Source organism: Anguilla anguilla, chromosome 1, assembly GCF_013347855.1.
Source record: "Anguilla anguilla isolate fAngAng1 chromosome 1, fAngAng1.pri, whole genome shotgun sequence".
In the NCBI taxonomy this organism is placed as follows: domain Eukaryota; kingdom Metazoa; phylum Chordata; class Actinopteri; order Anguilliformes; family Anguillidae; genus Anguilla; species Anguilla anguilla.
The window spans coordinates 52906508-52932230 of NC_049201.1; the positions used below are offsets into that span (position 1 = coordinate 52906508).

Genomic DNA, 25723 nt, shown 5'->3' on the forward strand with positions numbered 1-25723 from the left:
ACCAGGACAAGCCCTGAGATTCTTACGATTTATACACACCGACGTTCCACCACAGTTGTGCATATATCACGAGAACTGGTTTGGAGTGTCAAGTCAATGAATTTTCTGTAATTAAGCACATTCACATAGAAACTGGGCTGTATATCTGAGCCTCGCCTCTGTAAAGCACCTGAAAAATCCGAGCCATACAAACAGGAAATATTGTGAATTCCACCTCAGGTTAAGCTTCCCGATTCACTGGCAAACCACCAAACATGACCCCAGCAGCATGCAGGAGCTAATAGGATTTCTGTTTCAATCCAATGCGTCTATAGAGAGTGGACTCCTCTGCAGACAGAAGGGGCTTAAATAAAAGTCTCTCTCACAAAGGCATTCACTGCTGGAGAACGGCGAGCAAGGCCACATCGACTAGGGGAAACAATGCCTCTTGTGCACACAGGCACCAACACACTTCAACAAGCATGCGCACATGCACACAAACGTACATGCACACATCCATGTGTATTGACGGGAATCGTTTATATTCTGACGATACCAGTACTAAAATGGTACTTTTGAAACAGTACGGTGCCTAAACAGTCCCTGAATCGGTTGTCTACCTTCTTTAAAATAAGAAGCAAATGGCAACATTAAAGAACGTTTTTTATTGTAAAAGCAGGTCCTAATGTTTGAATGCTTTTGGGTATGATAGCCACACTTTAGACAATTTCGCTTTTGGCATTTTCACCGAGTCTAACGTTAGCTAGCTTCCTAATGGTACCTGCTGTCACTGACTGAGTCGACAGAGTGAGTGTAACATTAGATGAGACGGCACCGAAATGAAGCACAATAAATCTGCATTGCGATTGGGTCTGGCAGGTGCCAAATGTATAGGAACCAGTGTCATAGTGCTACCAGGTTCCAGTATCCAAATCTATCCATGAGACAATGGGGCATATGCATGGACACATACACAATGCAGTCTGTAATATTGGGACACTAACACAATTTTTGTTATTTTGGCTCTGTACTCCACCACACTGGATTTGAAATTTAACAATGAATATGAAGTTGACAGGCATACTGTCAAATTTAAGGGTACCTGCATGTAGGAATTACAGTCCATTTTATATATAGCCCCCCATTTTAGGAAAAAAAGTTTAAAAAAAGTAATTGGACATCTAAGTAGATCCTAGGCCAGCTGTGCATCTTAACATTGTGAGTTCATGCACAAGAATGCTAACAAAAGGGCTAGAGGTCTAGACTCTAGGCGTGGCATTTGCATTTGGAATCTGTTGCTGTTGTCTCTCAACATTCAATATGAGTGAGGTTCAGATTCAACAGGGCTGATTGCAAACAAGCCTGGCTGTGTTCAATTAGCTGAATCTAATTAACAATTAGATTTAGTTAATTCATTTATTGAGTAACTATTACAATTACTTTTTCCACATAGGTGATATGGGTGCTTGATAAACCTTTTCATTAAATAAATGAAATAATAATTTAAAAAATGTTTTGTGTTTACTCAGTTTAACATTGTCTAGTATTACATTTTGTCTAAAGATCTGAAACCATTCAGACAAATATGTAATAATGGAGGAAATCAGGAAGGGGGCAAATATTTTTTCATTGCACTGTACTTTCTTAAGAAGCAAGAACGCACGGTTTAGCTCAATAACAAGTGACCTGGTAGACCACTGTAATGGATTACTGAAGAATGCTTTACATAGTGAAGAAAAAACCTTTTCAACTGTCAAACAGATCATGAACACCCTCCAGGATGTAGGTATAGATGTGTCAGAGACTACCAGAGGGTTCACCGCAAGATGTAAACCACAGCTGACCCTCAAGAACAGAATGGCCAGGTTAGCTAGCTAAAAAGTGCATTAAGAACTGTAGAGTTCTGGACCACAGTCTTATGGACAGATGAGACGAGTATCAACCTGCACCAAAAATGGAGAGTGGAGAAAAAAGGAGCCCTATGAGGTTATGCTGGTGTAGCCATATCTTTCTTTACGGTAGTCTTTTACTTTTCACGTTTGGTGGTCTGCCAATGAAGCGGGAAAGCTGGAAGGTGGAATTTCCTGTTTGTGTGGCTTGGATTTTTCAGGTGCTCTACAGAGAGGCAAAGCTCAGAGGTTGTGTGTTAATTTAGGCTTAATAAGCTGACAGTCTGGACTGCATTTTTTAATTTATTTTTTATATAGCGCTTCTATCCAAAGCGCTTTACAATTGATGCCTCTCATTCACCAGAGCAATTAGGGCCAGGTGTCTTGCTCAGGGACACTTCGACACGCCCAGGGCGGGGGATCGAACCGGCAACCCTCCGACTGCCAGACAACCGCTCTTACCTCCTGAGCTATGTCACCCCATGCAGTCTGCACTTCAACCTCATATTCATAATTTTATTTCAAATCCAATGTACTGTAGTACAGAGCCAAAACAACAAGAATTTTGTCACTGTCCAAATACTTATGGACTACCCTGCATGCAACACAAGCACACAGAAGCAAATAAGCAGACGCACACACATGCACGCACCCATGCATCCAAATACACAAACAAATTGGTGCGCATCCATATTGCAAAGACATGCATGCATGGCACCATTCAGGTACTGACGTCCACACGCACTGAACATGTGACTAAACATGCATGGCTGCACTGAAGAACTGTGGCCCTACCTGCATGACTGCGTTGAAGAAGCAGGTGTTCCCCAGGTTGTTGATGCCTTTGACTGGGACAAGAGTACTGTTGACCGGGCTCCTTCCCTTCAGGGTGTCCGTACATTCTGTGGGCTCCTCTCGAAGTCTGATTATTTTGGACGTCGCTCCTGAGATGGGACAGACCACAGCAGTAAATCGGAAGAACCTCAAAGGCTGACTGGTGTCGAACTGTCATCAAAATATTCAATCTCATCACTGCTTTTTCTTGCATTGTTTTAAACTGCATGCGCTGGCTTCATTTCAGTAGGCAGACTTTCAGACACTGACACGGACAAAATGACAGAAGGCATTTGTAAAATTAAATGACGAAAGAACAATTACAAAAATGTGAAATCAACCACAGGAAATCTTTGAGCCATGATTACAATACAGCCATACAGCCAGTAAAATAACATTTGAATCCTTGAACAGTCAGTATTATTACTGCAATGATATATCATAAATATGATAACATTCAGTTTTTTTTTAAAGCGTAATTACATGGAATTGAAAGGAATCAAAATTCACTCCCCCTGAAACTATTTCTATTCCAATTCCATTCTCTTAATATTGACGTTTTCTCAAATAAAAGAATGGGCCTGAATTTTTTATTTTTTTTTGTTAATTCCAAAAACATTTATTTTTTTGATTCCGACGAACAACATTCTGATTCTGAATGGATTCCAACCCGGTTACCAGGGTCAGAGTCCATAAGCAGGCCTGAAGCCCAAACTATGGACCCGCCAGAGAACTGCATGAGGTCCTGGAAAAGCTAACAACTGTGCTTTTGGGGCGCGCTGGCGGGGTGCGGGGCGGCTCCCCGGCCGTCTGCAGGGGCAGAGGCTGCGGATGGTCCTGCTGTAAGTAGGCTAACGCCTTTCAGCGGCAGCTGGGGGGAGGACGCGGTCACCTGGGGGAGCAGATGACAGCTGGAGGCGCTTGCGCTGGTTCAGGATATAATGACGCTGGGCCCAGCTGCTACTAACGTCCGACCGCGAGAAGCCCACAGCCCGGCGAGCACGCTCAGGAGAGATTTAAAAACGTCCGCACAAAGGCACATGGGAGAAACCGCAGTGACAACTGCCTGGGATGACACTCACTAGTCTGGGGAGGCTTATGGCATCTAACTATGGGGCTGGGTCTTTTTTTAGTACTCTGCCTCCCTGGTGTCCCTGAAGCATATACTTTTTTCAGTGGGCACACAAGTTTTTCAGATGACGGTTGGCAAACACCAATTCCCGCTACTGGAAAAATTTGGAATTTTAGCAATTTACATGAATCTTCATGTACTATTACACAAGCTGCAGGCTATGTTTTATGGCTTTACTGAACAACAGTTTGAAAACCAGGGGCCATTTCTAAAAAGCAATACAACTGAATCCTAATTGTGTTTGGGGCATTGGGGGGTGTGGTGTTATACTGAGTGGGTGGTTGCAGTTCAAAATTCAAAAACAATGAACACTCTTTCCGTGTTTTCACAATTCAAAAACAATGAATACACTTTTTGTGTTTTCACAATTCTAAAACAATGAATACACTTTCCGTGTTTTCACAATTCAAAAACAACGAATACACTTTCTGTGTTTTCACAATTCTAAAACAATGAATACACTTTGTGTTTTCACAATTCTAAAACAATTAATACACTTTCTGTGTTTTCACAATTCTAAAACAATGAATACACTTTCTGTGTTTTCACAATTCTAAAACAATTAATACACTTTCTGTGTTTTCACAATTCTAAAACAATGAATACACTTTCTGTGTTTTCACAATTCTAAAACAATAAATACACTTTCCGTGTTTTCACAATTCTAAAACAATTAATACACTTTCCGTGTTTTCACAATTCTAAAACAATGAATACACTTTCTGTGTTTTCACAATTCTAAAACAATAAATACACTTTCCGTGTTTTCACAATTCAAAAACAATGAACACACTTTCTGTGTTTCCGGCCATCAGTTCTCATCATGTCGCACGGTGCAGTGTGTGAGAGGAAAGGCAAGTAGTGTTCCAGCGCATTAAGCATTAATTCACAGAGCAACAGCACCGAGGAGATAAGACTGAGAACCCTTTACGGTTCAAGGGAACGTGAACTCGTTTAACCATGAGCTCTGCACATTCATTTGCATCAGGCTTGAACCAGCTCTGGGTCTCTACTGGATAAGGGATTGGAAGGTGCTGTAGGGATTACCTAATTGATTTGTTTTTATTTGCGTTTCAAGGACAACTGCTGTCATCAGTTAAATAGAAGAATAATTTCACTATGAAAGCGAAACAGAGAGAGACAAAGAAAGAGAAAGTAGTTCATTTTGTGTCTTACCAATGTAAATTGTTATTTAGTCATCTCTTCCCTTCTTTAATTATGTGAAAAATAAATGTAAGCCAAAACAAATGTATGGCTGTCATGCTAATAAAGCAAACTGAAATTGGATTTTGCATTGAAAAAGAGGGATAGAGAAAGAGAGAGAGAGAGAGACGCAAACACAAAGGAAGAAAGAATTACATTTTCTCCCTCTCTAGCTCAACATTATGTGCCAGAGTCAAACCGAGCAAAAGATTCCTGAATTTCTTCAATCTCCACAGACTGACGCGACGCCTTCCAGCAGGACCTGTAAATGAAAGGGGCCATTACCCATGCCTCTGCCACATTATCACTCATAGTATCACCCAGTCGCTGGCATACACAGCGTCTCTATGGGAGATGACAAAGGGCACCGCGCGCGCGCGCGCAGGAATGGCGGTGTTAGCGCAGGAGGCTAACGGCGCACAGGAAGGACAAGGTGGTGCACGGATAGCAGGGCTCTGACGGTCTGAATTCTGATCTCCTCTCTAGAGAGACAGAACAAAAAAACAGCACAGAGCACTCCCGTCCTACCCTTTACCCTACACAACCCCTAGCACAGGATCTCCTGCTTCCTGCATGCTCCAGAAGGCACCCTTTAATGAGTAACTCCTTCAAAGTCCAAGATATTTGGGGTCTCCAGGGAGAAAATTATTTGGGGTCCCCGCCAAAAGTGTCACCTTCTGATTCTTCTGCTGTCAAAGGAAGGCGAGAAGGTGAGGCCCAGGGCTAGAAGGCGGGGTCCTTGATGCAGTGCCCGATATGCCTAGTGGGAGATGGACACACTGACCACCAGCAAAACGCGTCAATACCATTTCAGCCGAACTAGAACCATTTGGACTCAAAAAAGACGCATTAACAGACTGCTAATCTTTCCTGAACACTCTACCGAAGCACGGCCAGACTTGTGGCCCCACTCCCGCTGCCTCAAATGAATTACCGATTACAAAGCCCACTGCCACAAACCACTCAAAAATACACTCTCACTGATTCATACATTTAACAGTAAATATCTTCAGCCAATTTACTTCAAGGGCCCGTCACCCGAATGGACAGGAGCCAATTGTGAATTGTCCGACTGTCTGGTCTGCTGTGCAAAATCCTAACATCTGTCCCCGAAGAGAACATCTGTATGCTTGTGCATGTGGGAGCAGCCATCTGTTTTGAGGGGAGAGCAAACAAGTGTTCACCCTGAGAGACAGAGCAGGGGAGAGGGAGGGGGAAGAGGGGGAGGAACGCACTGCAGATGTCAAGACAGAGCCCCGTGTAATCACAAAATGCGAGACGCTGAGGGAGGCTAAATCCACTTACTGCCAAAAAAGGAAAAAAGCGTACCCCACACTTTCCTGAGCTACAGGACACATGTAACCAGCCCATCCTCCTCAGAGAGGATCAGAGAAGTTCCACCACGCAGACTTCCAGCGAGTCACCTCCAGCACACATTAAATCCCCACACTTTTCTCATTTAAGAATTACAATTTATCCTAGTCAAACATTACATCCATTTTATTTACTGTAGCTACTGTATTTGCGTGCTATTCTATTACGGGGAATCACATTGCGATACTTCTACTTTGGTAACACCGTTTTTATGTTTATAGTACGAATGAACGTAATTTTAATTTCATGGGCTTGCGGCGAGAGCAAGACGAAGAGGGAAAGAAAGAGAGCAGGAAGGACAGGGGTATGGAGAGGTTCAGTTAGAAGGAATGAGTGAAGGACAATATAAAGGCAGGGAGACTGAGTGAAGAAGAGATGATTAAACAGGACAGAGAGTAGGAGATGGAGAGAGAAAAGGGGTGAGGAAAAGGAGGAAGAGAGAGAGCTTGGGGGTTAGGGGGGGCAGGGAGAAATGGGAATGCCTATGGTCACAGTCTGCATCTGGGACAGGAACTCAGGGTAAACAATGCTCAGGGAGCCATCTGTGCAGGAGAGTGGGGCGGGGGGCAGAGGGTTTGGGGGTTGGGGGGGGGGGATTCACAAGCATATGGAAAAGCAGATTTTTCCCCTCCCTGCAGCAGTGAGCGCAGGCCAATGTGGGCATGCACTGCGTCCACGCTTGACTGTGCTGTGCTCGGCTGCACCACCTGGCTCTCCATGCTCAGCCACCCAGTATGTGCAGCAGTGACACTGTGGACAACTTCTCCTCAGGGCAGACTAAACGATCCCCCAAACCCCCATCCATCCCAGGGGCAGACTCAAGGATCCCAAATTCCTTTGCCCAGAATGGGGCCTCCCAACACACCTACCCCAGATCTCCACATAGGTGACAGAGGTGGACACAGGCACTGCTTCAACTTTAAATACCCTGCTCCACTTTCACATATCTATAAAACCCCCCACTTTCTAGATTAGCTGAAATCCGTAAACTTAATCAAGATAAAGCAAATAAACAATGCAAGAAAAACTACCACCAACAATCAGAAATATGAAAATACAGGGAACAACAGCACTAAAAGTGCCTCCAGAACTGAACTGCCTGGTATTATCCAGTGTTTTTCAGTCTTTCTCTCTGGTCGTATCGTTGCAGGATGCAAAATCATTGGCATGAACACAACCCTTTATTTCTGCTTGACTACCAAACACACCCCCATCCCCCCCATTCTAGAAGATTCTCTGCAAAAAGTACGCGGTTTTAAGAGCTCATTTAAGACACGCATTAGCAATGTCGCTAATTAAGCGAATGAGCGGAGCTGAGCGCTGCTGCTCTCATGCTGCAGATGACGGGCAGTCAGGGGGAAAGACGAGCAGCGCACCAAATGTCTTATTAATTTGTTGTGACTCCAGGGCATGAAAATCTCCATTCCTCTGCATCTGAGGCCCAGAGAAGCCGCTGCCGTGATTCATACACACGCCTGGACTTTCATACACATGCCTGGACTTTCATACACACGCCTGGACTTTCATACACATGCCTGGACTTTCATACACACGCCTGGACTTTCATACACATGCCTGGACTTTCATACACACGCCTGGACTTTCATACACATGCCTGGACTTTCATCCTGCACCGGGCACAAGTCTGCCCGCAAAACAATGAATAAATAAAAAACGGCACGTCGAACAGAATAAGTTATATTTAACTAAATATAAATCATTTCAGTACCTTATGTCAGTTAGTGTGGATTATGGACATTCAGTGTGTCATGTGTAAGAAGAAGGAGAAGAAGAATAAGAGGAAGGAGGAGTGGTTTGGTGCGTGCGGTATAGTGAGTTTAGCGTAGTTCAGTGCGCGCAGAATAGTGAGTTTAGAGTGGTTTAGTGTGTGTGGAATAGCGAGCTTAGGGTGGTTTAGTGTGTGTGGAATAGCAAGTTTAAGGTGATTTAGTGTGTGTGGCATAGCAAGTTTAGTGTGGTTCAGTGTGTGAGTTATAGTGAGTTCAGTGTAGTTCAGTGTGTGTGGAATAGCGAGTTTAGGGTGGTTTAGTGTGTGTGGCATAGCAAGTTTAGTGTAGTTCAGTGTGTGAGTTATAGTGAGTTCAGTGTAGTTCAGTGTGTGTGGAATAGCGAGTTTAGGGTGGTTTAGTGTGTGTGGCATAGCAAGTTTAGTGTAGTTCAGTGTGTGAGTTATAGTGAGTTTAGTGTAGTTCAGTGAGTGAGGTATAGAGAGTTTAGTGTAGTTCAGTGTGTGCGGTATAGTCAGTTTAGTGTAGTTCAGTGAGTGAGGTATAGAGAGTTTAGTGTGGTTCAGTGTGTGCGTATAGAGAGTTTAGTGTAGTTCAGTGTGTGCGGTATAGTCAGTTCAGTGCGGTTTGGTCTGTGCAGTGTAGTGAGTTTAGTGCGGTTCAGTGACTGAGAAAGAACCTAATGCACAGACTCCTGGATCATAATGTTTGTGCATTCGTTTGAGGAACAAGGACAAACAGGTGAGCAACTCCAAATTAACCAAATGCAAATTTCAATCTAGGGCACAGACAGGGAGCTCCATCAACGACGGCTCGTCAAGATCTCAACAGGGCAGGACGTAGTTAAGTTGCAGCGCGTTTGCATAAAGAATGGCGCAAGAAGCAAAGGAAATACTACCGAGCAGAGGAGAAATGCGATGAGGTCAGAGGAATCATCCTTCACTATGTTCTCGACAAATGGATGAATGGTGAACACTGAAAAAGCCTACGGGGCTGAGTGCTGGCTTAAAAACAGATCAAGGCTGTGGTGGTTCTGTATTGGTGGGTGGTGCATTTTCCTGGTATGGGTTTGGCACACTTGCACTGAAAAAAGAACCTAAAATGTTTTACTTCAATTTGTTACTATATTGTTTAGGCTTTCTCAATAAAACATTTTTAGGTACATTTGAATGAATCAAAGAAATTTCAATAGAGAGAACATATTGGCATTTCTTTTCTATCGGGAGGGGAATGTTCCAGAATGACAATGGCCCTGTCCACATAGCACATGCCATGGATTTCTCAGTCACCAGCTCTGTAGCCAGCGGACTTCACATTTCCTCCTTTTTGACCACGTGAGAGGACGGAGCAGGGAGCAGGGAGCAGGCCAAACAAAAGTCTAAATATCGCCACCTCATTACAGGTGGGAGAGCTTAAGCTTTGTAAAAATCAACAAATTATGTCCTAAAAAACGGGATCTGCACCACCACCGCCACAGAGCGATACAATGTGTTTGTTTTTCTCTCCTCTCCGGCTTCCCCCTCATGTGTGCTTCTCCGCAGCGGCAATGTTTTCCGGAATAATTAGAAAAACTCAATAGGATGGATGAAAAATCAATAGCAGAAAATAATGGCCAAAATGCCTCAGCGCCAGGCTCTGATGCCTATTCAGGGAAACATTTTAATTTCCTCAACAAAGAATCCCAGCTGTGTTTCAAACCCATAGATGTCTCTTTGAGGTCAAGTCTCTTTTTACCAGACTCAGGTACTTGAGCACAAGGCCTTGTGCGTGAGAGCGCAGTTAATAGATTTTCTTTCTTTCCTAAGCTGTTGATGTACAAAACTATTATGGATTCTAAATTCTTGCTGGGGCCCTTTTGTGCGGAGGGTATATGGGAAAAAATATACAACAATCTCCGACTAAAACCTGGCCTTCAGCTGAAATGCAATTTCACCAGCCTCCTCGATGAGCAGTGGTCTATTTGGTGCAACAATGCGAGCTGTTTCTCTGTGTTTTTCAACCATGTGACGAACAATCTCCTAGTAATAATGGCAACAGGTAAATTAAAGAGCTTAGGAAGGCTGTTACAGTGGGGGTCCTGGCCACTTTGCCCCCACCCCCAAACAGCTCAAAAACTGCCCCCTGCACTCACGTCCCCCCCCCTCCCCTCCCATCCAGACTAGGACTCCTTGAAAAATAAAAATGTGGTTACCATGGAGAAGCCATGGACTAGATAAAACCGGAGGACACATGGAGGGTGTTCATATTAAGAGTTCTGCTCGACACTGACGGGCAGGGTAGTCTACAGTTCATTCCAGAGAAAGGAGTGAATAGTGAAGGTCCGTTTCAGAACAAATCCAGTAAGAGAACGCTCAGAAAAGGTAGTATTTGTCCCTGAATCACAATAAACATTTTGCGCCGAGATGCTAAAGCTTCATGATCGGTTTAATTGTAATTTTAAGTATTATTTACGAGCAAACATTTGCTGTGATTGTACGAATAGACCTTGGTCCTGTAAAATACAGTATTCTATAGCTACAGTAAGGTTTTCCTAGAATAACACAATCACTGACTAGATTCTTTACCTGTACACTTCTTTCTTACTGCTCTTTTTGTATATTCAGTATGCATTGTGTAATGAAAAGTACATAGAGAAAATTCTATAGAGAACAGTACAGTATAGAAAAAAGGCAACTAGAAGACCCAGTTAACTGCTAAATGCATTGCTCTGTTATGTATGATGAATTTTCCCCTATTAACAGCAATGTAATGTAAATGCGCCGTGGCACTTCATATCTCTCCCAATGGGACCAAGGTTTTCTTCTCTCCGGTGCATATTAAAACCCTGCACCTGTTAAGCGAGCTGCTCAGCGCCCCATTGGCAGACTCCCTGCTGTCGGCCGCCACCACGTGCCCATGTGACAGGCAGCGAGGAGGGCCGCTCGGTACACGGCCCCGCGCTGGGGTGCTTCATAGCCGCAGAGCCTGGTTACACCCCCCCGCCATGTTGCGTCCCTGTCCAACCCGGGGCCCTGGATCCCATGAGCCTAGCTTTGGGGGGGCAGAGGGTTTTGGGGTGGGGGGGGAGGGTCCCAGAGGTGCCGGGGACACGAGGCCGGGGACACGGTCTGGACTCGGCACAGCTGCTCCGGTTCTTCAGGGAAGCCGGCCAGGGAGCGCCGCTCGAGCGGCTAATGCCATTAATGAGAGCGGCCAGGCGGCGCTAACGTAATTGGAGCGCCGCTCCCGCTCTGCGGCCCAACTGCGACGGGCTCAGAAGGCAGAGGAGCGGCGTGGGGGGGGTGGCGGCGGGGGGGCGGCGGGAGAGCGGGCCGCCTGGTGCCGCTGCTCTCCAGCACAGTGGGAGCACGTCCCGAGCAGCATGCTGCCGAGGAGAACCTCGCAGGTTCAACGGTGTCGTCGTCAGGCCCGAGGCATGATGGGAGAAAAGGGAGGCCGTTCGGGTGCGGCACCTATTCAGGCCATACTGCATTTGCAACCACTGCCCAAGATTTGAGATGTAAACCAGGCTATCTGTCCACAGTTCTGTATTTACCATCACTGGGGTGGGGGCAATGCATTCTGGTTTTAGACACACTTTCATTTACCTCAGCTGGGGTTTCAGAGTTGCATTACAGTGATTTAAACAAACTGCACAGACAACACTCCTGTATACAGTAAACCACACTGTATGATACCAACTGTACGCCGTACACTATACTGTATTGTACCCACTGTATACAGTAAATGCCACTGTGTAATACACACTGTATCCAATACACTACACTGTATAATACCTACTGTATCCAGTACACTACACTGTATAATACCTACTGTATCCAGTACACTACACTGTATATTACCCACTGTATCCAGTACACTACACTGTATATTACCTACTGTATCCAGTACACTACACTGTATAATACCTACTGTATCCAGTACACTATACTGTACAATACCCACTGTATCCAGTAAATACCACTACATCATACCCAATGTACAATGAATCAACTATGCACTAAAGACCAGCTAAATTGCCAAGTTAGGTGCGGTTTGTGCTTCAACAGGAGACGTGGGTAAAAGACGGCTGTTGCTTGAAATGGCGTTAGTGGGCCAGTAGGGGAGCGGACCCAGTACAGCGACGGGGATGTGCTAGAGGAAACTGCATCTTAAGGATGAAACTTTAAACCAGACTTTAATTGGCCCACTGTGGTCCTTAAAGATTCTTTGGCACTTATAGCAGACAGACCTGGCCAAACCCCCACTCTGGCTGTTAATCTGACACATCTGCCCCTGGGTGATTCCAACTCGCTGATCCAAAACAGCTTCTGTGCAGCAACCCGGGTGGCTGGTCCAAATTGGTGATAGCTGATAGCTGATAGCTGATTCATTCATAATTGATTCATTCCAACCCACAGTACAAACCGCAGTATTTACTCCCAGCAAAGTACCAACAGGCCAGGCCATGATGTTTCCTCAACTTCTGATTTTTTTATATGCATTGCTTTGAGATGGTGCTGGTGCTGAGTTTAGTACAGTGCATGTTTAGCACCCTCCTGAACTGTTCAAGCAAGAACAAAAACCAGTGCAAAGACACTGAATATCATAAACATGTTTTCGCACCACCTCTGGGGCAGTGGTTAAGCGGTTAAACAGAGAACTACAGTACAATTTCTCAACTTATATTCAACAGAATAAATGTCAATTAACAAAACTATTCAATACAAATAAAAGCTTGCCCATTCATCACACCTAATGTTTGGCTGATATGAGTAAAACTTGTCTATTTCACCAAGCCTACCCAGATAAAAATGCAAGACACATACCTTAAACACATTTCTTTCCTCCAATCTGGAATTGACATTTGTGCCTCTCAAGTCACCTGTGTGCCACCCACACCCACTAAACCACACAGTACTACACCCTACTGCCTTTCATATGTACACACAAAAAACACAGCAACGTGGATATTACAATATTTATATTTATTCCACATTTCTAATCAAAATGTGAAAGAAAAAGCTGGATAAGAATGTCTACTAAATAGCAAATGTACTGACTAAATAAACATTTGCACAATAATATGATTATTTCAAACATAAATAATGAATGACTAATAATTAGGCAAGGTTGGTCAACTGTCAAATATGTGTAGCTATTGGTATTAGCCACTAGGGGGGGCAAGCATGCCACAGTGATCCTAGTCACAAGCAAGTGCCCCACTTTCAACAAGGTCTCCTCTAAGAGGGTTAAAGTTAAAGTTAAGAGTGGACATTCTTATCCAAAAAGGGCCAAATGTGGGCGCACTTGATTCTCCTTATTAAAGTCTTGATTGAAGACCATGATTAGTCAATTAGATGAATCAGGTGTTGTAGTGCTTAGCACAAAAACCTACACCCACACCCTTTTCGGATAAGAGTGGACTCTCCTGGGTTAAAGTAACCATACTCCACACAGAAAAAAAGACTACTCGGTGGAAGAAAAATGTGCATCATATCAGTGCTGCCTGAGAAAGCCTGTATACCCAGAATGGTATACCTCAGTTAACCAGAGACAACCGGTTAACTGAGATCCCAGTTACCATGACAAACCTACAAGCCTGAACCTGTCCATAGCGAGTACACATACTGCTCTTGACCCCAGTGTGTTCTGTACATGAGCAGGGAACCCTGTGTGTGTCAAACCTGGACCCTGTGTGTACTGTACCTGAGTACTGAAACCTGTGTGTACTGTACCTGAGCATGGAAACCTGAGTGTGCTGTACCTGAGCACAGAACCCTGTGCACGCAGAACCTGGGCATGAAAGAGAGCATTTGCAGTTTCTGGACATGGAACCACGTGTGCTGTACCTGAGGTTGTCTTCGTTGAGTGTTTCTGTAGGAAGTCCAGAGTCTGAGCCAGGACCTTCTTATTGCAGTGAGTGGACAGTTCCTCATTACATTCAAAGCACCTGTCAGAAGAAGAAACTGTCAGGTCTCAGTATGACGTAACATATTACAATTTGTGGACACTACATGCTGCATAAATATTGTTGCTACCTGATATTCCACACAGCCGCAGGCGTTTTGTGAAGGGAGATATAATGGTAACATGCTTGGAATTACGTAACTTGCAGCACTCCTAATTTCTTCTCATTTATTTTATGTATTTTTATACATTTTGGTTTCACCATGTAGAAATCACAGCACTTTTTATACATAGGGCCCTCATTTCAGGGCAGTACAATTTTAGGAACATATTCATTTTATGTAAATGAAAGTCATGTTTAGTACTGTCGCATATACTTTGCATGTAAAATCTGTGACCCATAGACAACACCAGGTGCTAAGTATTTTCTCTGGTGATGCTCTGCCAGGCCTGTACTGCAGCTATCTTCAGATCCTGCTTGTTTCGGGGGCTAGCTGCCTTAAGTTTTCACTTCCACATATGAAAGACGATTCTGTTCAATTGGATTCTGATCAAGTGAATGACCATTAAGAGGGTGTTCTATTTAAGGCTTTACAACTCCAGACGTGAGCATCACAGAGACTTGAAAAATGCCTTAAATGAAGAAAGACACATGCACTATTTACAATACTTAGATCAGTTCATATTCATAAATTAGGTAAAAGAAAAAGTCACACAAATTCAATTATCTTGACGAAAATACAGTACGTAATCTTTTGTTGCATGGGGATGGGATGACATTTTACAAATATGTATGAATTCTGTGAACTCACACAGCCCTTTAGGTGCTAAGGCTGGTGGTGAAATGCGCGTGCAGGGTCAAGACTAGTTGTGGTAGTATAACCACCAGAATTTTGTTATGCAAATGTTGTATTATCTCACCAAACCTGCCATGTCTTGAGTTAGACACTGTGCATGGTTAAACCTAGTTATGGCTGTATGTGTGTTGTATAAACATTGTCTAAATGTTGTAGACGCATTATTATAGCTCACCAGGCCCTCCACGTGCTGAGGCTCACGGTGATACAGTGGGATTCTGGGTGCAAAGCCTGCTGATGTTTAGTGGCATGTTGACCTTCTGATTGGTTGCAGCCCTGTGGGCAGGGAGAAGGGGTTGAGGAAGATGGAGGGAGGGAGGGAGGGAGATGGGAGAGTGGGAGAGAGGGGGACAGAGAGAGAGAGATTATCTCGTATCTACATACCATATGTTCGGAATCAAGAATCTGAACTCAATAAAGCATCAAGCCATTAAAAATCCTTACGGCTGCAGGGATGACCAAAATGACACACTACCAGCACCTGCAGCCTCAGGTGCCTCAACCCAGCTCAAAGAGTGCGTGACTCACCTGGAAGCCACACTTGAGACACAGGAGGATGTCGAAGGACCCCGTGGCGTCCCCGTCGTGCACAGTCCTCTCCCGCAGGCACTCGGCGCAGACAGACCACAGGCCCTGCATGACAGCCTTCTTCACCGAGCTCAGGTCCACTGCCTTGCTGACATGCTGGCAAGTCAACCCTGGGGTAGGCAATGGTCACATGTTTAGATGGATGCGTGCTGTAGATGCACCGTCAAGTTCATTCACAACACTGTTCTTAAACTACTAAATGCTGTCAACCTTTTGCATTTTGCTTTTCATGCTATTTGAATAAGATGTCTATTCCGTGCATACAAGGCTACATGTTGAAGTGATTTAATTCTGTTTCTGGTGACAACGTGAATTTCTTCAGCAGAGATTAATAAACTACATTATAATCCATGTTTTAATATTATATCAAACCTTTGCATGGTCTAGTCACTTCATCAAACAGCGCTGTACTTGGGTCATGTGCTTCTGATGAGGGAAGAGAGATGAGGAGGAACCGAATTCTCACCACTGACTTCGTCGGATGATTCCTCTCCACGAGGTTTTTTCGGTTTGTTCGTCCGCTTCGTCATGTCGGCGGTTTTCAGAAAAAACGGGTCTTTTAGCCGCATTGGGACCTGCTGATGGGAGAGACAAACCTCAGTGCATTTCACTCGGCCTGTGTCACAACTGCAGTGTGCTGAGATCCGTCAGAGAGGAAAAAGAACCGTCGCCTTGGAACATGGATCAAATCGTGCAGGAATACTTAACCACATGAAAGGACAGAATCATGCGGAATTCTGATTATACAAATCCCTCTCTCGGTCACATGGCAGCATACATACATTAAACTATCTATTATATGAGACTCCTGAGTTCTTGAATACCCTTTCTGCATTTCATTATGACTGCAATAATAATATTAAACACTTTAGTAGGATGTCAGAGGTTTCCTTTGAACTGAGGACAATGGAGGAGTGTCTCACCATTTACATATGACTCACCAATGTACTTATGGACAGAATAGCAGATTCATTAAGTTGTAGATTAATACATTAACTCAAAGGTTCTTTTCCTTTTGATAATGTAAAAAGCGTATTATTACTTTGTTTTCTATAGAATCCTTTCTATATCATACATTTTGGTGACAGAGAAACATGTTTTACTGTGTAATTACAATTACAATCAGGGGACAATCCATGGGACTGAGAATTAAAGTTTGTTACCTATAGCTCACAGGTTTTTCAATATAGAAAACTACCTATTTTGTTTTGAGATGTTTTAGAAACCTATTGAGCAATATTTGAAAGTCTGACCATAAGTTTAATTATATCCGCTGCTTCTTTGCTCAAAATTATAAAATCATTGTTGCATAAACTGTTTTATTATATGAAGTTTTATTTTCCATTGGTGCAAAATTTCACAACAACCTTGTGCAAGCACAGGTACCTAAAATTGTTAGCTATACAGGAATCAATCTTTGCACTAAAGTTTTTCTCCCTCAAAAAAAATATAAAGCCAAAAAATAACAAAGCCACAGCAAACCATCCATTGTTTGAACCAACATATTCTGAAAATACTGGGATGCCAGGTATGCCATCTGCCAATGTATGGGTTGATGGGTCATATTCAGTATCTAAACATCACTGAGAATTTGGCAATTTTCAAGGTTTCTCCAAATTCTCCAAATGACCACAATGGCTACAGACTCTCGGTCCTTACAAACATTACTGAAACTAGAAAGAATGTGAAAATTCTTTAAATATATTATTTAAACATAAAATATATTACATATATGATCATGTGCTGGGTTCTCGTGCAACATCCTTTAAGTCTCAATATTATATTTAAAGTTTTTAAAATTCGAAGAAAGCAAACAAGTGATGACAATTTTGATATGAATAATTTGCTACACAGATTTTGGGAAATGTGATCCCAAAATTGATATGGTTTCTACATGAGTAACCTGCCTTTTTGTAAATTGGAAATGAAAACTATCGTTAGAATAATCCAGGTAATTAGCCGAAAAGTGTCAATATGAAAGGTTCCAGACTCACAACAAGGTTCATCTGTGCAATTTTGTTAGTGAGCGGGGTGAACTAGTTAAGGTTAGCTATGCTAGCTCCCGAACAGTCACCAGCGTCTGATTTATGCTGATCTCCTCTGACACTGTATTTTGCCCTTCATTATCGCTGTCATAGAAATTACATCCTCCACATGTTCTCTAGCGTAGCTGAAATCGCCTTTAAGCAATGACCCACATGACGTAAAATAACATTAACTTTACAACGTGGATCTTTGTCGATTTTAAACTCATTAACGACAGGCCACACACTTAATATCCAAGGTTGACAACCTGGGGACAGGCATTATTTAGTCGCTAACAAGATAGCTCGCCAGCTGTTTAGCGAAATCAATCTTGGGAAGATGATCCATGTAGATAGTAATGCCACCAAGTTCTTAAACGTTGCTTTTATATCGTAACGTAAGGTAACACCAACGACAGCTTTGAAATTAAAAATAGTTTCAATGTATTTTCTTGGCGATATAAAGCTAGCGACATGTCCCTTTCGAAAAAAATTGCTAACGTTATAGCCACGAGTGCTACCGTTAGTTTTACCAAGCCAATTTGGTTAAATTAAATGAGTGAGCTAACTGTCTTTAGACAGCAACAATCAGTTTCAGTGAGATGTTTCGCTCAAGAATATTGAAACGGAATTTCCCTTCGTAGAGTGGCTATCGATGACTTGCTAAGTTAGGTAGACATGGTTAGCTAGCTTCTAGCTGCTAGATGCTTGCTTGCTTACCTTTCTGGTGCTGACTGTCTGTTTTGCTAGCTAGCTCGCTGGCTAGCTTGGTTAGTTTGTACGTTGCGGTAAATTATTAAATTGATTAGTTGGACTGGTATTCTACGCTTCAATTTATAATTAGAAGTGAAGTAATGTTATATCACATATATTTTGAAGGAAGACAGATTACAAAATACTAGTTTCAGTTTCCCAAGTCAACGGATCACACACCCCTCTGTCAGGCCACTCACACGGTCACATTGCCAAAGCAATTTGTGACGAACTACGGAAGCCCAAATAGTTAAAACATAGTGCAGAAACTTCCATAAGGTACCCCGTTAACGTCATTGATGAAGAGTAATCAGGCTTTGTCCTCTCATAAACATAGGAATGTACAAGAGCTACACTACACTCTCAAAATGGTTTTCTTTCAATAAGGATAGAGTTATTAGGGGTTATACAACATGGCTTTTGACAGCGAATATATCTGTGGACTGTGAATTTCGTATGAGCTTGAAGAAATATAAATTTTCTGCATTTTAAATGGTTGATACAGTTCAGGCATTTAGCAGATGCTCTTTCCCAGTAAATTATTTAATATAGCCGACATTAACTTTAATTGACACATTTTACATATATATTGTAGTGTAAAAATTTGACAGTATTATTGAAAGTTTGGTGTGGTCTGTCTTCAATTATCTTGTAAATCAGATACATATCCATGCAAATATAGTTCGCTATGTAATGGTCCAGTGCTGTATGGTCATGTTGTAGATCTACTGTGATTAATGCCATACAAACACATTGAATAACTAAGTATTTGTGCCAACTGAGCTACATTTTTTATATGGCTGATTTTTCAGTGTTGTATACAGGGTACTGTAGCGAGTACAATTTAGTTAGATAAGCATGAATTGATTAAACAGTGTATTATTATGTGTGTTTGTACACTCTTATTTTTTCAGTGTTTTGGGATGATATAATTAAATTGGGGTGCATAAGTTAATTCTCCTCTTTGCTGTTTCCGATTGACAAAATGTGTGCAGCTGCCATCTCACGCATTGGCTACATGTGTTAGAAATGAATGGTAAAGAGGGCTTCCGCCTCTTTAAAATGGGAGTGGTGTGGTTGTACTACATTAGCACCCCCTGGCGGTTGGTTTTTCTTATTACCCCTCCCAGGAACAGCTACAATGTTACAGAAAGGGGAATAAAACATTATCTGTATTTAGCACAACATTATCGAAGAAATCATTTGTATTCTTTATTGAAACATTAATTTGTGTAAAGGCACTCCAGTTGCACTACATAACTTGGAAATTATATTATTGTAATCTAAATGCAAAAGAGTGGCAAGCACCAGGGCTCCAGACACTAATCTGCCCCTCAGCACCAGATCTAGACTGCTCTGATTGTCATGCAGTTTGCAGGCTTTTTTCATTCTTTGTATGTTGCAGTGTGTATTATATGCAGTGCAGTCACCAAGTATTTGGACAGTGACACAATTTTTATTGTTTTGATGCTGTACTCCAGCACCGTGGATACATGGTTAAAGTGCGGACTGTTAGTTCTGAGTTGAGGGTATTTACATCCATATTGGGTGATCTGTGTAGGAATTACAACCATTTTTATATACCCCCCCCCCCCCCCCATATTTAGTACCTGGTTGCAAATCCTTTGCATTCCATGACTGAAGTCTGCCACCCATGGACATCACCAAATGCTTGGTATCTTCCCTGGTGATGCTCTGTCAGGCATGAACTGCAGCCATCTTTGGTTCTTATTTGTTTCAGTCTTGTGTTCAGGAAGTGAAATGCATGTTCAGTTGGATTTATGTTGGGTTATTGACTTGGCCAGTCAAGATCATTCCAGTTTTTGGCCCTGAAAAACTCCTTGTTACATTGCTCTGCACTCAGTGGTGGGAGCTGGTCTGCACGGGTGTCATATTTCTAATTGCACACCTATCGGAGGCCCAGGTAAAGACTTCCTCTGAAAGAGTTACCTAGATAAGGAGGTGAACTGGAGAAGTTCTGAGGCTCCCTCTCTCTTTTTGTTTTGTGCTCACCCACTGGGCTGCAACTCCTGGTAGCTTCCATAATAAACCCTTTTCTTTTCCTCTCAAACCAGGTGTCAGCTTTTTTATGTTTACGGTGGCTCAAATGCAGCTGTAACACTCCTTGATTACTTTATCAGTATGTTTGGGTTCATTGTCATGCCATCCAATGGGTTCTGAGGCATCTGGTTGGATCTTTGCAGATAAGATGTTTATTGACCCTTCATAATTCATCCTGCAGCTGCTGACTAAAGCATTTTCATTTACTTTTTAGCAAACTGTAATCTGACCGTATGCATCTTGTGGTGAACTCTCTGAGGTTATGCTGGTGCAGTCTTTAAAGTAGTCTTTGACACATTTATGCCGACAACCTGGAGTGTCGTCTTGATCTGTTTGACTGAAAAGGAGCTTGTCCTTACAATTGCAAGTATTCTTCTGACATCCACTACAGTGGTCTTCTGTGGTCTACCAGGTTGTCTGCTATTGCTGAGCTCACCAGTGCATGTATCAAACAGTTGATTTTGACACAGTCAATGTTTTGGGTATGTCTGATTAATTCAGATTTTCAGTCTCATGATGGCCTGTTATACACTGACACTTTTTTTTATCCTCATGTCGAGAGACAACAGCGGCAGATTCCAAACGGAAATTCCACTCCTAGAATAGACTCTAGAGCTTATGTTAGCTTTCTTATGCATGAACTGATGATGCAAAAATCACACAGAAGAACCAGCCGAGCAGCCAAATGTCTAATTGCTTTTGGTCCCACAAAATGGGGGACTGTGTATAAAAAGGGCTGAACTTCCAACACTGATCACCCATAATGGATGTACTGTAAATACCTTCAAATTAAAGCTGACAGCCTGTACTTTAACCCCATTTCATTTCAAATCCAATGTGCTGAAAAACAACAAAAATTGTGCGACTGCCCAAAAACTTACAGATCGCACTGTATATTATTTTCTCTTGTCTAAAGTTGTAGTTTAGTTCAACTTTATTTTTCTTAATGGTGACTAACTGTACATGCCTGCATTGCTCGGTGGTTAAAAATAAAAAAGTAAAATAACTCAAGATCACTGACCCTATCTTCTCCCTTTCCGTGCAATTTTATACACATGTCCAGTTATGTGAATGTGGTCAGGAGGTTAATATCAGAATTGTGCCACAACAGTTTATCGTCCATTTTCTTGGAGAATTTCCTCACATCCTCCCCTCTTTGGTGATAATTTTTATTGTAATAAATCATATTCCAATCAGGAACTACGATACAACACGCAACTGCATACAGGGTTTCGTGCTAAACACACCTGGCTTGAGTATCCACTCGTAACATGAAAAATTTCACCTTGATCCGGCCCTGCTGCCCCTACGTTACATTAATGCCGACGGTCAAGCTCATTCGATTCACATTCAGCAACAGGCCCACACATGCGCATGCGCATCATTACGAGCCCGGCATACGTAACTGTCTACTAAAGTCAAGCTGGGAACAGTGACGTTAGATGGTCAACCTCTGTTGTACTGCCGTAGGACTTCCTTATCTAAACTTTTAAAAAATCACCATGATGGCTTTCAAAGAATGTTCGAAGCTAACCGGAATACTTCCACATATTTTGTCCAAAAGGAATTTCATTTCACTCGCTTACCCTAGAAGATCACTTTTGCCTTGCTCCACCTGCACGACTCAATCTGTTCATGTGCCGTGTGAGTGTTACTACTGCTAGGTCTTTTCTGCATATGCCCGTCAGAGATTTATTTACATTTACACGAGTTAACAGTTCGAGTAGGGTCACATTACCTCGTTTGCATTGAAGTTACCACCATGGATACAGCCTAGAAAGCGTAGATAACCTAAATAGAATCGGCTCGCTAGCTTGTCAGACAAAGTCCGTAGCTAGCCTAGCCTAATTAAACTAACTAGTTAGTGAGGCAGCTAGTCCGCAGCGCTAGCTTGTTGGCTGCGCTCTGGTTTTTGTGCTACGTAGTCAAACCTGGCTAGTAACAGCGTAAATGTAGCTGGGAGACAGAAACATACTGACATGGGAAATGTAATTTCTTCCTTAGACTAACATTAATTGCACTTTCTCCACAGCATCGAATGTCACCTTCAGCAGGGGAACTTTGTTGCGCAGTTACTCCTCCGCGTCGGATACAGAAATAAATATCTCCCGTGAGCAGCTGAAGCAGCTACTCGCTAGTCGGACGGGTGTGGTCATCGATGTCCGTGAACCATGGGAACTCCGAGAATACGGAATCATTCCTGGAACAGTTAATATTCCTCGTCAGTTCAATTTTCCTAACCACACTAGCTGAACGTTTGTGGCCAAACATCTTAAATCCGTCACAGTGGCCTATTTACATTTTGCTTGTTACATGTTTAGGGTGTTTATGCCCCAATTGTGCATAGTAGGCCTACCTTCACACCTGCTGGGCTCTCCCCCTTAAAAAAGTTCACGCACTGTATCCTCAGCCAGATTCTAAACATGCTCTTTACCTGTTCGGTGAAATTACCACAGTGAGATTTCTGCAGTCTTACCTTGTATTCTGGTCGTGTGTTATTGCAGTTGGGCAGGTGGATCTGGCGTTGCAGCTCAACCCTGAGAAGTTCAAGGAGAAATACGGAGGAGACAAGCCCTTTCACTCTGACAACATCGTCTTCTCCTGCCTGGCTGGCATTCGCAGTAAAAAAGCCTTGGACACAGCTGTCTCTTTAGGATACTCCAAGTGAGTGAAGATGTCTTTTAACTGAAGTGTACTGCAAATGCTTCATATAGCTGTCAATGAGAGCACCATATTTCATATTATATGACAGAACATTTTGCATTTGTTAGCATTTTTGTGAGTATTGTAGTATTTTAGGTTATTGAACTGTACTTGGTAAAGTCATTATGCATACCAACTTTTGTACAAGACAGTCAAACTGCTAAGCAGTTTATTTAGTATATTTATTTTAGTTTTTAACTCTATGGTGTAAAATTCAATATGACAGACTTTAAGGGTCCTTGAGGCAAATTTTTACTTTGTGGCATGCAGGATTGAGTGTCCTTTTCATGTCCTTAGGTCATTGTACCCTGGCCATGTACTGTACCCCTCTATCAGTGTGCCAGGTTTAATAAAAACCAACCAGGACCAAAACCATCTTTGTATAAGATTCCTGGTGCAGTGTATTGCTAATGCTGGAGTTGTTTCCCTATCCCCTCTTAATTAATGTTGAGCTTAAAAACCATTGTAACTTAATTACTGCCTTGGACCACTTGTAGAGCGTTTAAGTGGTGTCTTAGATCAATCAATCGATAGTTGCACAAACAACCGAAAATCTGTTGATCCCCATATGATGTCTCGATACTACAATTTTAACCCACGGATACAGGAATATATTTCTGATATATTTAAATTTCATTTTGAAGGTTTGGGATGTCTACATTTTTAAAGCTCTTGTTTCTTTCATTTCTCTCCTTTGTAATATGTAGATGGCTAATTTATTTCCATTTTCAGTGCCTTTTATCAGCAAATCAACCAATTCCATCTTTTAATTGGAAGATGTCATTTAAAAGCAATCACTGCTCATTTTCTTTCGTATTAATGTTTTACAGCAGCTACTAAGATTTTCACTATGTAAATAGCCTTTTTGTTGGTGTAATATTTCCTGAAGTATAGGGGAGGACAATGGTCAACCTACCACAACTAACCACAGCACCAAAGATGCAAGTAACTGCGAGTGAACAAAATGTAGCACTCAACTGTACAATGAAAGTAATTGCATAAAACATTAAGTGAATACATTTTAGGAGTCCTTTGAGTGAGTGCTGTGATTTCACTCTCTTATGTACTATTTGTAAAATGCTTTATTATTTTAAATTAATATTTCTTTCTATTTTATGCTTAGCTAAACAGATCTGTATTGCTGCATGCACATCAGATTGATTCAATGACTTCTGAACATTTTTAGCACCTGGAGTAGCAGAGGGGGGAAGCTCCTCCAATGATCCAGCTTCCCACAGTGTATTCGCTGGTGTTTTTTGGAGAGACTTCTTCAAATTTGGCATGGTAGCCACGGTGCATCTTATGAACAACCATAAAAGCTTTAGCTCCGTCATATCAGTAAAATAGGCCATGTGGTTCAGTCAGAACTGAGAAAGTGGTGGAGTAACAGCAACAAAAAAAAAAACAAACAAATAAATTGACGTGATTGTGCTCTGATGGTTCTAGGTCTCACTATAAAATAAGGAAATTTGGTTGCCTGTGCCAAAAAATGGTCATTGTGTTTTGAAACAATGTTGGGGACAAACACAAGTCCTAGAACAGATAAACAGTTCTGTCTGTTGGGGTTCTAGTGTCACCTGGAAGAAGTAGCTTTACTGTGATGATATGGAGGTAACAGTTTGATGGGTTTAGGCATGTTTTCCACCTAAAGCTTATTTTAAAATGCAAGAGACAGAAGAGAGAAACTGTGTTTGACTGATGCCGTAGGGAGTGTAGAACTCAGCAGTGTTCCTATGGAGGTAATAAAGCGCATTTCCCAGAATGCATCGGTGTCAATGAGTATGGCTTCTGCCAAGTGAATGCTTCTTTGTCAATCTTCATTGAGACCATGTTGAGAAATGGACATATTTCTGGATATTAAGATGCCATATTTTTAATTACTTCTCTTTTCTCTCACCCTCTTTGTCTTCAGAGTACAACATTATCCTGGTGGATTTGAAGATTGGGCAAAGAATGAAGTATTACCGACTAAACATTGAAGTGTCGTTCTTTCACCAAATGTCTGAGTGCACTTGTGCAAGCACTGGTTCCCGAAAATGTTTCAAGTAAAGGACTGCATGCAAGGAATCATTTTTATATTTTTAAATGGTGTCAGGCTTTTGAGTTGATTTTATATAATGAAGGTTAACTGTCCTCATTCTGGCTCTTCATTGAGAAATAATTTTGATTAAAGCTGTCATTTTTGACCAGTGTCAGGATCAATAAAAGAAAGTAATATATTTCATTTAAATGTGTATATATATATATATATATATATATATATATATATATATATATATATATACATATAAATGACAAAAAAGTTATAATATATTTAACATTCAAACTATTATGTAAAGACACATTTTTTGAAAATGTGTTTTGATTTGCACAAATCTTTCATTTTTGATAATGTACATTGTACTGCCTGAGTTGCATATAATAAAAAGGAATATATTCTCATATAATGATAAATATTGATGTGACTCTACTATAAGACCCTCACAACAGTATGTAATGCCGTTTTTGGTTCCAAGCAGTTGGATTAATTATCAAATCGGCTGCTCGGTGGCTCATTCGGTTAATGCATGGATGTACCTCACAGCCTCAGATTGAATCGAGCCAGTGCCAGTGCTGTCTATGGCCGGTAGCTTCATAGGGCTTGCGCAGTTGGTGATTGCAAGAGGACTTTCGGTTAGGGGTCTGCGTT

The 25723-nt window shown here is 42.1% G+C and overlaps 2 protein-coding genes across 6 annotated transcripts in view; one reads left to right on the plus strand and one right to left on the minus strand.

Moving 5' to 3' along the window:
* usp45 (ubiquitin specific peptidase 45) overlaps positions 1–18476 on the minus strand; it is a 40474-nt gene extending 21998 nt beyond the window's left edge. For 3 of the 5 annotated variants that reach the window (XM_035379065.1, XM_035379093.1, XM_035379104.1), the window contains exons 1-6: positions 18238–18476; positions 15960–16071; positions 15434–15603; positions 15081–15181; positions 13991–14091; positions 2664–2812 (exon numbers count right to left, since the gene is read on the minus strand). In XM_035379065.1, the coding sequence (XP_035234956.1) occupies positions 2664–2812; positions 13991–14091; positions 15081–15181; positions 15434–15603; positions 15960–16062 (624 nt within the window). In that variant the 5' untranslated portion in view covers positions 16063–16071; positions 18238–18476. The remainder of the gene's footprint in view (positions 1–2663; positions 2813–13990; positions 14092–15080; positions 15182–15433; positions 15604–15959; positions 16072–18237) is intronic. The other 2 variants (XM_035379075.1, XM_035379083.1) reach the window with 2 other exon arrangements.
* Positions 18477–21726: 3250 nt separating this feature from the next.
* On the plus strand, positions 21727–25258 carry tstd3 (thiosulfate sulfurtransferase like domain containing 3). The gene is made up of 4 exons (XM_035390773.1): positions 21727–21975; positions 22364–22552; positions 22836–22995; positions 24947–25258. The coding sequence occupies exons 1-4, from the start codon at positions 21834–21836 to the stop codon at positions 25011–25013; spliced, it is 558 nt and encodes a 185-aa protein (XP_035246664.1). The 5' UTR covers positions 21727–21833; the 3' UTR covers positions 25014–25258.
* The last annotated feature ends 465 nt before the right edge of the window (positions 25259–25723 follow it).

What these genes read in the sequence shown, in the direction of transcription:
- tstd3 (XM_035390773.1), top strand. Translation starts at nt 21,834, where the DNA reads ATGATGGCTTTCAAAGAATGTTCGAAGCTAACCGGAATACTTCCACAT. An exon ending in TCAATCTGTTCATGTGCCGT is followed by an intron (nt 21,976 to 22,363) that starts GTGAGTGTTACT and finishes CTTTCTCCACAG; the next exon opens with CATCGAATGTCACCTTCAGC. An exon ending in GTCTCTTTAGGATACTCCAA is followed by an intron (nt 22,996 to 24,946) that starts GTGAGTGAAGAT and finishes CTTTGTCTTCAG; the next exon opens with AGTACAACATTATCCTGGTG.